Source organism: Gadus macrocephalus, chromosome 1 (assembly GCF_031168955.1).
Source record: "Gadus macrocephalus chromosome 1, ASM3116895v1".
NCBI lineage: Eukaryota > Metazoa > Chordata > Actinopteri > Gadiformes > Gadidae > Gadus > Gadus macrocephalus.
Window position 1 is genome coordinate 18630105 of NC_082382.1, and position 15112 is coordinate 18645216.

At 45.9% G+C, this 15112-nt stretch overlaps 1 protein-coding gene across 2 annotated transcripts; it reads left to right on the forward strand.

Moving 5' to 3' along the window:
- Positions 1 to 4456: 4456 nt before the first annotated feature.
- dcp1a (decapping mRNA 1A) lies at positions 4457 to 13226 on the forward strand. Of its 2 annotated transcripts, XM_060057353.1 has the most exons (9): positions 4457 to 4647; positions 4918 to 4958; positions 5651 to 5778; positions 8853 to 8919; positions 9017 to 9155; positions 9467 to 9556; positions 9811 to 10446; positions 10790 to 11074; positions 12081 to 13224. In XM_060057353.1, the coding sequence occupies exons 1-9, from the start codon at positions 4516 to 4518 to the stop codon at positions 12159 to 12161; spliced, it is 1599 nt and encodes a 532-aa protein (XP_059913336.1). In that variant the 5' UTR covers positions 4457 to 4515; the 3' UTR covers positions 12162 to 13224. The 2 variants fall into 2 exon arrangements, with proteins under 2 accessions (XP_059913336.1, XP_059913346.1); XM_060057363.1 differs by lacking the exon at positions 4918 to 4958 and having other exon boundaries at positions 12081 to 13226.
- The last annotated feature ends 1886 nt before the right edge of the window (positions 13227 to 15112 follow it).

Here is a 15112-nt window from a genome sequence, read left to right on the forward strand (position 1 = left end):
ACGTTACGTTTTTGTTGACTGTAGATAGGCAGCATACAAAGCTGTTGCTAATGGAGACATCGTGTAGTTGGAATCTTTTCATGTCTAGACATTTCCATCATATTCGTCTGGGCGGTAATTCGTTGTTGAAAGCCCTCCAATTGATTATTTTATTTGGTTTGGTAAAATGATTTGGATCAAAAGCTCATATTCTTTTGGTGTTTCTGAACTTGAGTACAATCCTCTTACGTCCTCAACAGGGACATCCCATGTAAGGAACATGCTAACCTAATGGATGTTGATCATTGTTTTGAGGACACAGCAGCGCAGGCCTGGGACTGCCCGAGTATCAAATGAACGATTATCGCCACATGGAAACATTCAGCCGTTCATCTTCTTCACTCGGCCATCATAGCCGAGTCGGTCGGAATCATTGATCTGTTCCATCCAACAATCCATCCGTTTCCTCCAATCACCCCACTAATCTGTCCATAATCTGTCCACCTTTCGATTCATCCTTCACTCAGACATATCCCATCCATCTCTGAAGACAATGTTTCCCTAATCCAAAGGGCAGACCCATTTCACCCAGGGAAGCGGAATTACCATTCATTCATTAAATGTCCTCATCAGGACATCCATTCAACTATGCATCCATCTATTTAAGTATCATGTGAAAGTAAAACTCATTCTGCACACCACTCACTAAGCCATCCACTCATCGCACCGCTTTGCATACATTCGTTTATAATCCGGTCAAGCCTCCAGCGCACCATCTCTTAATACTTTTATCCTTGCGATCCGACCAGGGCCTGCAAGGCTACATATGAATTGGAGCGATATAAAAACATCACTTCACGTGACTTGAAACATTTGCTCGGTCCCTAATCGATCACATGCCACTGCACACATTTAACTTAAACATACTTATCGGTTTAAGTTAGGCTTTGGTTTTGGTATTCAATTCTATGAAACTTTAGCATTGAGTTTGTCAACTGTATTGGAGTTGTAGTTCCTATTTGAAGCCCCTCTGCCCCCCCCCCCCCCCCCCCACCCCCCCCCCCCCCCACCTCGGCCCAGTCATGAAAAGGATACTTCCACTCCACCAGGCTGATGCAGGCCCTGCGTACGGGGTTGTTGAGTGTGAGGCAGAACAGCGCTCTGGGCGGCCGGCTGTTTGTGAGCCTCCCTGCTTCTTGCTCTTGGCGTACTGCTGCCTCTTCCTCTGGGACAGCAGGCCCGCTGGCGCCACCGCCGAGCCGGACGCCCCCCCGCCCCCGCCGGCCAGGGGCCCCGGGGGCCCGGGGCTCATTGTGTCCTCTGACCCGGCCGCCTCGCCCTGGCTTGGCGGGCGGCGGTGATGCGGCGTGCCAGGCGAGAACCGGGTTGACGCCGGACTCTGTCGTTCGGGCCCCCGGGCCCCCGGAGCCGCTGAAGCCCGCCACCGTGAGGCCCCGCCCCGCGCTGTTGGTCCTGAGCAGGCCCAGAGCGGAGCCCACGGGTTTGCCGGCGCTGGCTGGCGGCTGGGGGGGGGCCCTGGGGCTGGGAGAGCCCCGGGAGGAGGAGGGCCCCTGGGGCCCGTAGGACGGGCTCTCTGACCACAGTGCTGCGGAGGTGTCGCCAGAGTGAGGGGCCCTGGTGCTGCTGGCATACTGCGCCCCTGTGGGGGGGGGGGGGGGAAGAGAGAGAGAGAGAGAGAGAGAGAGAGAGAGAGAGAGAGAGAGAGAGAGAGAGAGAGAGAGAGAGAGGAGAGAGAGAGAGAGAGAGAGAGAGAGAGAGAGAGAGAGAGAGAGAGAGAGAGAGAGGTGGTTGAATTAGTGGGTTCCAAGCCCTTCAGCTAATGCTATTACACTCTCTCACACACACACACACACACACACACACACACACACACACACACACACACACACACACACACACACACACACACACACACACACACACACACACACACACACACACACACAAGACATGAATGACTGGGAGTGTAGGGGGAGTGTAGTGTTTGGTGTGTGTGGATTGGGGGGGGGGGGGGAGGTCGTTAAAATCAATGCAAACCGGCAAAGGGGAGAGTGCCCTTGACACTGCAACTCTGTTAACGAACCAGATTCAACTTATTTAATCAATTTGTGCAAGTGAACAAACGAGTGACATAGTAAATGGGGGAGGGGGAGGGGGACCTACAGAAAATATAGTAATGATTGCGTTTGCATTTTGATTTTTGAAATGCTTATTGTTATAATTAAAGCTTGATAATAGCAAAATAACTCTTAAACTATTACGCTTGCTTGAGTTCCGATCCAATTCCAGGTCTACATATAGTCAGTCGCACATCAGCCCCAAGCTACTACCTTGTATATTGTAACTGCTATATTATGGAATGCGTTGTATTATAGGCCTATCATAACCTAGGCCTATAGGGAAATGGGTTATGATATAATTATTAAAGAAATAATATTCAAACACTGCGATATAATTACAAAGATCCGATAGCAAATTGTATTTCAACAAAGATTCAAATTTAAAACACCATTGACTAATTCAATTTAATTATATTATAGCAGCAGCCAGGACCGCCATCACTCATAAACATAGTCTACATTTACCAGAAAAACATTTAGAAAAAAGTGGCATTGTGACGCCGCAAGTGAAAAGAGGACAAAACACTCAACATATAAACTGAATGACCAAAACTATCGCGACTATCGACTCCCTGCCCGCGGAGCGCTCGGTGGATACCCGCTCCTTCTCCTTCTCCGTCTCAGCGCATCGCGTACGGATCTCAACGTTACCTCACACTGCTCATCTGCTTCTGACATCCTCGAATCCACATTGAAAATCCCGTTTTAAATCGCTAACTCGTCGTTGAAAAAACATCCAAGGGTGCCGTCAAAAAAAAAAAGTGGAGCCTGCCTTCGAACTCTTAACTGGCGTTTATTCCGCGCACAATGCCCGAGAGACCAGCCAGAGACTCGGCCTCATCCGGTGCTGCCTCCTCGAGTCACACAACAGGTCCGCACGCGCGCTGTCCTCGAGCTCCACAAACAAAGTTGGAGCGCTGGGGGACCTTTTCGCGCCGCCGTGTACCGTGTAATGACGCTCCAGAAACCACGCCGACTGGAGTAAACAATCTTTTCTCAATTGGTTGACTATTTGGTCTGTGGTTGTATTTCGGTTTTCAACCAGGCCTATAGAACTGTATTGTCTGCTATAAATGCTTTGGTAATATAAATTAATTAAACAACGCTATGGGCTGCCATTCAATCTGCCTACACGAAATGCGAGGTTAAAGGACTAGCGGATTTCTGTCCTTTTCCTTAATAAATGAAAAACGAGAACTATGGGCATCCAACAAATCAGTTTGGCAAGATGGACGGGATGTTTTGAGAAACGCAAAAATAAATACCCTACCTAACAACTCACTAACTAACTAGGAACGTAATAATAATATATCCTATAATAAAATAACCCTAATAGGCCTACTGTCTGATTAGACATAGGCCTAATTAATCAGCCATTAAGGCCATCTCACGAGCAATCATATGATCCCAAATTGAGATATAAGCAGCAATAGGAACTGAAATACACACATAAGGCCTACTTTTGTACAAGGACAGACAACTCAGCCAATGACAAATCAGGCAAGATTTTGGCTGGCTATATCTGGGAAAAAATAGATCACTTTATGTCACTTCAATAATTGGTTCTTTAGAGTGTAGTGGTCGTATATATTGCTTTAATGAGAAAAATCGATCCCAGACCGACAACTTACCGCGCCGGGATCGACCCCGTATAATGAACTGCATTTTGTCACCTGGGGGTTCTCTTCTTGGGCCTCATGTTGTCCTTTTCTGCCCTCACTGTGCAGCGAATGAACAGGAAATGAATTGTAGGTTGCTGTAGAAAGGTTAGCGGTGATTGGATTACCTGTGTCCATAGAGGATCACAGTTGACGGTAGCAGGTAATCCTGCAATTATAATCCCCGCGGCACTGTCACTGCAATCAGGTAGGCAGAAATTGGGACCTCAACTGCTTCCAAAATGTAACAGTCTTATTATTAATGACCATTAGGATACAAGTCACACAACAGATTGTTTGTGGTAGAAATTACTCTTTTTTTTAATGTTATTATTACTTTTACAATATGAGGCGTTTAAGAAGGGAGTCTCTCCTTTTATGTAAATGTCACTTAAACTTTTCATTTGGTTTGAAAGTAAATTGATAAAAGAAAAGAAAAAATACAATAACTTGAAACTGATATATTTTTGTTTACGCACTTTAGATATCTTTAGTCAGACAGCAAAAGCTGGGACCGTCAAATATACTTGTTTTATTTTTCTCAAATCATTCTAAGTAAGCCAATATTTATATATATAATATCATGCCGATGCTCCATAATAAATCACGATTTATATTAATCTTTGAGGAATAGAAATTATGGGGAACCATTTTTTAACGCCATGTTTCTGCGGAGCGTAGAATTTAAGTGCTCGCCAGAAATAGGTCCGTGTGGGAGCAATAAACAAGAACTCAAGATGGAGCCCTCTAAAGCTGGACATCTTATGAGCTTGGCAGCTCTGCAGAGACAAGATCCGTACATAAACAACCTTCTAGATGTTACCGGCCAGGTAGCATTATACAATTTCAATTCCAAAGCAAACGAATGGGTAAGTAATTGAACTCCTCGTCGGTTCAACCTGACCGCTGTTGCTCGCAAAGCTAATACATTCAACAATAACAAAACGTCTGCAATAATCGTGCCTGTACTTGGTTATCTATGATCATATGAACGTTTAACACATTATATAACACGTGATGGTGGTGATGGTCGTTGTTAAATTAATCACCATATTGGGCTATGTTAACACTACTACTTAAAAGAACGCCGTGTGGAATTTGTTGTTATTATCCATCATGACAAATATTTTGTGTTTCAGGAGAAGACAGAAATCGAGGGCACCTTATTTGTATATTCTAGGTAAGAAACGTACTTGTGAATGATTCCCAGACGATGCTCTCCGATTAAATCGTTTTGTTATATGATATAAGCTGTGTTTACATGGCTCTATCGTGATCTCTTGACGTGCCACCGCACACGTGTCGTAGGCCGTACATCTTGTCAAAAAACATCGGATTTATATTCACCTTAACGACCCATTGATGTTTTCATAAAAGCAATAACCCGAGTTATATCGGATTGTTTAAAAGATTACGTCGCATGTTCTTTAATCAAAGTTATTTTCAGGACTGCCACTGTTTTTCGAATGAATAAACGACGCATGCGTTTTTCAACTTTCATGTTCAATTTATAATTTTAGATATAGGAGGAACTATGACATTCCGACTAGTTTGTTGTCTGTTCTGTACAAAGGTTGCCTCTTTAAAGTGTAAACATAGAACAACCAAATTATATACAAATTAATAGGATACATACATACTAGAATGTTTTTTGTTATTATTGATTATACAACTATCAGAGCTGATTTGTCAGACAAAGCCGTCCCCTCCCCCACACATTCACCCTCTTTAGCAAAAAAATACCCGCTACCAAAGTGTCAAAGGGGTTCTGGGAAGTGGTTAACAAGTAAGTTAGAAAATACGGTAAATGGGGCTGCTCAGCTCATCACACAGTGAGTGGATGATGACGATGATGATGTTCACCACCCCTAGGTCTGCCTTGCCTCGCCACGGCTTCACCATCATGAACCGTCTGAGCGCAGAGAACCTGGTGGAACCTATCAACAAGGACCTGGAGTTCCAGTTACAGGACCCCTTCCTGCTCTACAGGAATGCCAACTGTGAGTACACCATATCGGTCTGTCAATCTGTGTTTTTTCCTTTTTAAATATCTACGGTCTGTGTTTTTGTTTGTTTACCTATAGCCCTCCATTGGGGGCACAATGTCTTGCAGTCATTATCTTACTGTTATGCAGTAATTATTCAGCTGAAAGTTTTAAAGAGGCTTTTAATGTATTAATCATTGTGGTGTGCTGGATTGGACTGCTAAACTGTAGCAAGTGGTTGAGCTATTTTTAACCTGGCTGGTTCATAAGAATTTTTGGAATTTGTGAAACAGAACAGCAAGATCTGTCTGCTCCGCGCAGTCTGAAGTGTTTAGGAGTAAAAGCAGGGTGCTGTAGCACCGTCCCGCCCCCTTCGAAACTCCAAGCCAAATTTATGTCGCTGTTAATGTAGTACTTCGTTGTCCCAGTGTAAACGACAGTAAAAGCCCTGCTTCTGCGGCTCAAACAGCGGTGCAGTCTGTTAGGAGTTGAACCCCATGCTTCCGACTAAGTGGCTATTATTTGTGTATGAAACACTATTATATTTGCGGCACTGCAATATATTTACTTTTGTGAGACCTTCAATCTTAAGTGTGTGTGTGTGTGTGTGTGTGTGTGTGTGTGTGTGCGTGTGCGTGCGTGCGTGCGTGCGTGCGTGTGCGCGCGACAGAACAAGCCACGGTGTTCTTGCATTTCGAAGAAAACCATGATTCTCTCCAGAGACTTTTGCTATCCCATTAGAATGGATAGGGATGCTGTTCACTGTAATGTTCGAACATATGCAGTCCAACACAATGTCCTCTAGACTTTCTGTTTAGACAATGACAAGAGCTGAGTTACTCAACATCAAACATACACTCATGTCATGGGTGTCCTGTAAACCAGCTTATTTTTAGAGAAATATTTAAAATTCTTCCCTTACCTTCATGTGACCGTAATAAAAGGCATGTCAAAAAAGTCGCTAACAATGACCTTAATAAAGTGTATAATGTCTAAACATTTATTCCCCTAGCTTTTTTAGTGTCGTTTTGTGGCTCAAATTAAGGAAAATAAATGTGCCTGCAGTTAATCGTAAATCATGCCATTGGCCCTGCGCTGCGTGTTCACTGCACACAAATCACGTCTAGGAAAATATATTTCTAGTACACTGAGTACACTGCAGTTTGTGCTAATGCTGGTAACGCAATGTTCTAACCGGTCAAACAGATACAAACCTAAAACAGAAACCATGCCCGGCGCCATGGACATGTTCAACCAAACATTGTAGGTGCCGGCGAATTGTTAACTTCACTCCCCAGTATTTGTTTTTGTTACACAAACGGTATACACATTGTGTGTGGCTCTTCAGCAGCACGTGGCCAAGAGCCATTCAACGTACCTCTGAAAGCCCCTTGCAGACATCTCCGCAGGCTCCTCTTGAAGACCTCTCTGCCCCGCTGCCGCAGGTCGGTCTGGGGCTGCCCGGCCAGGCCGATCAGGAAGATCTCCTCAGAGCAGTCATCTCCCACCATGACCTCGGGCTGTCCGGCCACTCTCACTTTCTCTCTCTCTCTCGCACGCACACAGTCACAATTTAGGCTCAAGCGTGTCTAGACTTCAGTGGCTTGGCATCAAAGCGGTCACACCAGACTGGACTCTCTTGCGGAGGTCATCGGAAGATCAACTTCCACTATTGCTTGATCAGTTAAATGTTTTCTGCCCCTTCCCCTGGGCTATGTGCTGTCAGTCGCCGGCAGCGCCTGGTAACTTGTTCCTGAGTTGAGCTATTCGTCGAGACTGAGAACGTAGAAGCCAAGGCATTCCCCAGTCAGATATGAAGGAAGTAGCTGACACTGCTTCCCCCCAGGCAGTCGATGAGCAGTCTGAACAGCAGCTTCATCAGGGCCACAAATAAGGAGTGGGACTGTCTCCCCAGCTGCTTGCTGATGAGAAACACAAGCAGGGCCAGGGACAACGTCAGAGAAGACTGCTCGCCGTTCGGGCTGGCTTTACCCATCAGTCTGGCGGGAACGTTAGTCATCATCTTCCACCCGAGGTGTGTCTGTGTGCAATCCAAAAGAAGCTTCTTAAGTAGGGTAAAGGTCTTCGGTAGCGCAGAGGTGCTAGGTGCTAGGTGCTGTGGCACACTGGCTTTGTAAGTGTTTCAACTCAAGCGGTTGTTTTGACCTACCTTGGTGTAGGTCGTGCAGATCACATGTTTCTCTGGCCTCGGTGCTGATCCTCAGCAGTAAAGATGAACCCTTGTTGCGGCCAGTCTACCTCGTCTCATTGGCTGTGGATATCCAGGGCTGTTGAGGTGGAGCCTGACTGCTCCTCTGAGAATGCGCGCTTTCTCCTCCTCCAACATCAACTGAATCAAATTCTATAGAGACTGTCTTTCAGAATCCCTGTTTAGTTGTGATTGTTAGTGTCGCTCTGTAGCTACAGACGAGGAAGGTGGAAAGAATGCTCCGAAAGACTTCTGCTTACTGTTTATGCACAGGACACAGTCTGTGTGTGTGCGCAGTGCGCACCCACACACACACACACACACACACACACAAACAGACACACAGACACAGATGCACACAATCATGAACACACCTGTTTACACCCCACCCTGATTCCCTATTGGTTTCCTCGGCCTCTGGTGCCAAACAGCTAGGTTGCCAGGCAACCTCACCTGCTCGGGGGACTCGGAGTACATGGGGGGGTTTTCTGCAAATAAACATACACCAGACAAGATGGCCACAATTCATCCACTGAAGGTTGAGCTCGTGTGGATTAAATCCCTCGCACCAGAACTCTCCAATATGGCTTTACTTGTTTTGATGTGTTTTGTTTGTATTTTGCTCGCAAGATTTGTTGTATGCAGTTAGTAGGCAGAAAGAACCTTGAATCTACGTTATATACTATATGTTCTTCTGTGAAGTATGTGCTGGGGCCACCGTTATCTACAGTATAAATACATATTTGTAAAATATGAATGAGTGAAGATAATTAGCCAAAGTGTCTCTCTGAAAATGAGAGATTAAAATTAAATTTTTTATTCATTTGTTGATTCATATTTGCTTTCTTTGCCTGTTTCTTTTCTTTTTTTTCCGCTGCAGTGGGAATTTACAGTATCTGGTTTTACGACAAAAGCGACTGTCAACGTATCGCACAGCTCATGGTCAAGTAAGTATCAGCGGATGTCGTACTCTGCAGGACGCGTCGCAGTCCGCCTTCTGTATGAAATGAAGGTCCCCTGACCAGTGCCCCATCCTACCCGTAGGATCGTGAAACTGGAAGCGGACTACGCTCAGAGCCAATCACCGGGAGGCCCGAGACCTGGGAAGACCAATGGGGTCGCAGAGCCGCGGCCCATCGACATCCTGGAGCTGCTGAGCAAAGCCAAAGAGGAGTACCACAAAGTAAGGGAAGCACACCAGACGTTGGCGAGGTTAACGGGAACACTCCACAGACACGCATGCACACACAGAAAAATATCCCAGGAAAGATTAGGATTAAATAGTGTGTGTGTGTGTGTGTGTGTGTGTGTGTGTGTGTGTGTTCCCGTCTGTCCATCATGCACGGATCAGCCAATGTTTCCTAACATTTTTCTAATCTATGTCTGACATGTGCAAGGGCCAGAACTGCCATGTATCGTTGCAATGCAAAACGCAATGTCAACATCACTCCATCCATCCCTAATTATTACGACTATATCTTGTCTGTTTTGTAGGCTCAACCAGGAGAGAGCATCACAGAGACTAAAACAATGCCAACTGTTGTCTCCAGTCCGCGGGCCCAAAGTGCACCACAACCTGATAAGGTAGTAGCACACAAATGTTTTTAGTTTGATTTATTGTTTTGCTCATGTTTATTTGTCATTGCTGTTGGTGTTAGCATGTCCCTTGCTGTGAAACTCGTCGTCATGGAAACCTCAATGCCCAACAAGTGTAAATAAAGGTTTTAAATAGATGAGGTCACAGCCCGACGGAGATAAATACATTATGAATTATGTATTTACTCTGGATCTAGTTCCATTTATAGACTTTATAATTGCATTATTATTCTGTTTCCTAGATTTCCCATATGATCGCGAAGCAGATCACTGTGGAGGAACTCTTCGGTTCCTCTGTCTCCAAGGACCCCTCCCTGCCCGCCATGCCTGCCCAGAGTGTCACCCCTGGGGGTACTCCCTGCGAACCTGCCAGCCCCTCCGCCTCCTCTTACCTCCAAGGCCGGCACTATGCCCCACCGGACCCTCTACCCCCTCCCCACCTCCCTGCACCAGACCCCAGTACCGGCCAGCGGCAGCTGGTCCCCGGCCTACTCCCGGCCCCAGCCTCTTACGGCCTCCAGCCAGGCCCCGTGCGCCACCCAGTAGGCCCTGGGTCAGACCCCCAGCCCCGCTGCTTAATCTCCCCGCTCATGGTGCTCCCGGTGGGGGTGGACCCTCGGCCCGCTGCCCCTGCTGCGACAGCACAGTCTTGTGCCCCGCAGGCCTACCTTGGACATGATGTACTGAGCACGCTCAAACCAGCGCTGCCCTCTGTGAATGCCGACATCCACAACAAGCCGGGGCTAGCGCCCAACTTTCTCCCTAGCAACTTGGTCCCGCCCCACAGCTTCCAGGAGTTACTAGGAAAGCCGCTTCTCCGGCCGGGAAAGGAAATGGAGGGCTTCAGTCAAGCGCCAAATCGGATCAAAGCGATGGCTGTAAGTTGGACCTTTTATAAGTGGTAATACTTACACTCTCTGTATTTCTATCAAATATATTTTAAACAGCCACTACATTAAATAGAGGCATAAATGCTGGTAGCCAACAGAAAGACCGTGGGGATAGTGGGACAGCATACGAAAGTGAAGTGGCCAGGCTGTTTGGATCATAAAAGTTTGGAACTCAACTCTTGGCTTACTTGAGCATGACACCTTACCCCTCCTCGCTCTTTATTTACGTAGTTCTCTTTGGAGGTCTCTTTGGACAACCGCGTCTGCTCAATAGCAGTCAACGATAAATAAAAGACTGACCTCTGCTTCCTTCCTCCCCCCGGTCCCCCAGGGCAGCCCAGTGAGTCAGCCGCTGGCCGGGTCGGGGCTGGGGCCCGGGCTGTCGGTGCTCCTCTCCCCCAGTGCCTTCCAGCATTCTCCCAGTAGCAAGCCCACCGCGGACCACCCCAGGAGGTCCGCCTCGGCCTTGTCAGCGGCAGCCTCAACCGCCGCCTCCTCCTCCTCCTCCACCACCACCCTCCCGCCCCCGACGTCCACCTCTGATCTGTCCCCGGAGGCGTACCGGAGCGCCTGCAGCAAGGCGAAGCTACAGGAGACGCTGGTGCACCTCATTAAGGTACTGACGCGCTGCTTACGTAGCCAGCGGCTAGCATTGAGTTATGTTGAGGCACTCTGCGTTGGAATGACTGGTTCCATCTCATTACTGACCCCTCTGGTCGTAAAGGGAACTGCAGCGTGATCGAGCATTCAGGGCACTGGGGGTGCGATCATACCAGCATTAATAATACGAATTAACTACACAATAAGAACTGATCATATGAAGGTAGTAGTTACTCATAAGTGGCTTTGCTGTGCCTATTAAGGGGCTTTGCTATGGCACTTAAGTGTTGGCAAGATGTAACACACCACAGCAGATGTGAAATGCAAGCCAGTCCGAGTCCGAAGCTCTTTTCGGACTCGGAGAGTGTGTGTGGTGATGGCTGGTTTGTCCTGTGTTCCTTGATTACTCAATGCACCACAGTTGTGGAGCCTCACATGGCGCCCCCAGAGTCTAGACAGTCTGACTCTGGCAAGATCAACCACACCCACTCCACAATGACCTAATGACGCATAAGAAGAACTGGGTGAGGCTAGCTCTTATTGATATACTGGGGCACTTGGTATATATAGTTGTATATGCTGTATATGAGCGCTTCCTTTTTTCCCTTCCAAATCACCCTGGTTCAAATATAATATGCAGTAAATCAGCCCAAATGCTGTTCTACACAACAGAGAGGTCCAGAAAGGTCTATTTTTTTCAAGTGGAATTACAACCTGTTCATATATTGACAAAATGTACTATCCTACAAGTATTGAAATCACAATGTAATTGGCAGAGTTATAGTTGTTGGGGCAACGGTTCCCAACATTAATGTTGAATACGGTTAAATCCATGCCTATTGGAGATGTGAAAGCCAATTGTGGCAATCGTTATGAGACAGCATTTGATCAGAGACGTGACTGAAAGGCACAATCTTCTCAAGGCAAAAGGTTTGAGGATGCTCAAATAACACTCCCTTTAATTTTCAGTTGATGCGTACATGCATTAGTAACATTGTCCTCTGTGATTTGTCCCCATGCAGACTGACCCCGCCTTCCTCAGCACCATCCACGAGGCCTACCGACAGAGCCTGGCCAAGGACTTCTCCAACATGGGGCTATAGCTCCACCCCCCCCCTGTCAACATCAAGACTCTCCATGCTCCCACCCCATCTGAGGGACTGAGTACCTGCCCCCAAAGAGGACCCAGACTAGAGGCTTCTGGGGATTTGTTGTGGCCCAGAGGACCCAGAGAGCCTCCCGAGGACCTGGTTAGATTTGTGCCCTCTACTGCTTTCCAAGAGAGAGCCCTCTCCCTCTCCCTGTCCCTCTCCCTCTCCCTCCCTGTCCGTCATGTGATTCTGTACCACAGCTCTCCTGCTGTGAGGTGTTGGCCTGGAGATTATGTCAAACAAAATCCAAAATGTGGATTGTTCACCTACACCTGGTCCTCGACAACCCACCACTGACGGAAACAACTTACTCTGTTCGACCAAATGAGTTCACCGTCAACCTTCAAACCGGCAGCTGCAGACCCTGACCCTGGCCATGACATCAGGTACAAGTCCATGATATCAAGTACAAGGCCTTGACACCATCAGCTTCGTGACCGGGTACATTCGGGAGCTGTGATACTCTCTTGACTTGGGACCGTGAGGTCTCCAAGCAGTTTTCGTCAAGGGAGCTAGATGTGTAACTGCTTTGCCCGTGGCTCTCTCACTCTTTTCTTATTCCTCTGTATGTGCTGACAGGGCTGCCTTTACATGAACTGCCGATAGCCATTTGTTTCTGGGGTGGATGCCGATGCACTGAAGAGAGTACATGCCTATTTGTCTCTTTTTTTTTTTCTTCTTCTTTTATTAAAGTAGGTTAACCATGATGGTGTACTATTGGATAGAGAAACTGACAAAGTCTTGTTGGACAAAGCAACTGCAGATCTCCACAAAGTATTTGTAGTGTCGCTCTATAGCTGCGTAACAGCAACACAAATGTGGGTAAGAGCATGTAAGGTACTTACACTATGTTCATTCTTACACCTCTTGCTCACTCATTCTTTCTCTGTGTCTACTATCTCTGTCTAAGCTGTGCTGTTTCCTCTCCACCAGATAATCTAAATCTTCCTAACCTCTGTCTGCCTTCTTATTCTGCTTCTCTCTCTCTCTCTCTCTCTCTCTCTCTCTCTCTCTCTCTCTCTCTCTCTCTCTCTCTCTCTCTCTCTCTCTCTCTCTCTCTCTCTCTCTCTCTCTCTCTCTCTCTCTCTCTCTCTCTCTCTCTCTCTCTCTCTCTCTCACATGTCTCTCTCTCTCTCTCTCTCTCTCTCACATGTCTCTCCTCTCTTATGTGTCTCTGTCTCTCTCTCCTGTCTGTCTCCTGCTTTCGTTTTCCCTCCACCAGCTAACTTTACTCTTTTCTGATGCCATAGGAGAACATGTGCAATAGGTTTGTGATGTACATCGTCAGACCAGCATGTTGAGATCTCTAGGGACAGCGGCAAGCTTGGTCCTCTGAGCTTCAAGCTGAGCCGATTTTCGTTTTCGTTTTTTTTGTGCAAAATAATGAATGACGAAAAATGCTGAGATATAGTGTTTGTTGTCGTACATTTTGGGAGAACACTCAAAAAGAAACGTGTGGTTGATACACATCCATCTAATCATTCAGATCTATTTTCACTTTCAACCAATTCGTTCTGGGAAATCTCTTTCAGAATCCAAAGACAATGTAAGTGCCCGCAAAATACTTCAACTGCAGATTTGCTCAGATCAGCTAAATTCATCCAGGTTTTATTTAGTGTAAGCAAGTTGTTCAGAGATTAGATCAATTGAAATGATTTGGTGGCATTTGACCTGTTTTGCAGTAAAGACTACTGCAACATAACACAGCGTAGCACAACGGCCACAACTGCTCTGTCTCCCTGTTGATGTTTTTCACTCTGATTGTCTGAAGAAGGCTTCCTAGAGCAATTGTGACCTTTTTGATCCACGTTCGCTGTGCATTTAAAGGATGTTCGTTTAATTTTCCAATCTTACACTTGCACATAATGGCACATACAGCGTAGCACATAACATGACCGGTAAACGATATGACTACTAAAACAAAAAACGTCTAAACGATATTACAAACGTTGCGGTGTTATAGCGTCTGCCTGGTGCTAGCAGCTAAGAGGGGGATCAGATAATGTTTTCCCCAACATTCAAGTCTTTTATAGTTCCTTGCATTCCAGATGGCAATATTAGTGTAAGATGGCTTCTTATTGGTTTGTTTTAAGATGTTTTTGAATTTCTGACTTTATTAGTATTAATTGATTCATGTGTTCAACTATTTTTTTTCTTTTTAAGATTTGATTAAATGTTTTGTTGATGGGATTTAATTTAGTGTTTTATTTTGTAAGTCTTGGTCAAGATTGTCCAAACATTTCTCTATTGGGTCATTGAGATAGAATGTCTTGAACATTTAACGTGGTCATACTAATATAAACTCTCAAACTATCATCCATTTCAGTTGGTCTACTACACCAACCTTTTTGAACCTGAGAGCTACTTCATGGGCACTGAGTCATACGAAGGGCACCCAGTTTGATACACCCTTCTGAAATAACAAATTTGCTCAGCTTGCCTTTAGTTATACATTATTATTAATGATGAATGATACTCATCTATGTGAAGACACTGATCATGTTAATGATTTCTCACAATAATTATCAACAATGACTTAAAAAAGGTGTGAAAGAGTTGTCCAAGAGTGAGTTGTGCTATGTTTAGAACAGGCCTGCGGGGGCCCTGGTGCCCGCGGGCACTGTGTTGGTGACCCCTGGTCTACACAAATGGGGATGTAATGCCTCTACGTTATTTTTAAAGATGCAACAAGTTAATGGATGGCGAACTAAAAAATATTTTCAGAGAAAAGTTTGATTTATGTTGACAACATGGCAGGCCTTATTCAGTTGATTACAAGAAAGGATCTTTGAAATCTTGTGGTTACTTTAATATCAATATCAATTTTAAGGTTATTGCTTTTTTACACCTTGGTATAATGTATCTTATTGGCCAGAGTACGAAATGTATTTGGAAACTCTTCA

What these genes read in the sequence shown, in the direction of transcription:
- dcp1a (XM_060057353.1), top strand. Translation starts at nt 4,516, where the DNA reads ATGGAGCCCTCTAAAGCTGGACATCTTATGAGCTTGGCAGCTCTGCAG. An exon ending in ATCGGATCAAAGCGATGGCT is followed by an intron (nt 10,447 to 10,789) that starts GTAAGTTGGACC and finishes CCGGTCCCCCAG; the next exon opens with GGCAGCCCAGTGAGTCAGCC. An exon ending in CGCTGGTGCACCTCATTAAG is followed by an intron (nt 11,075 to 12,080) that starts GTACTGACGCGC and finishes GTCCCCATGCAG; the next exon opens with ACTGACCCCGCCTTCCTCAG.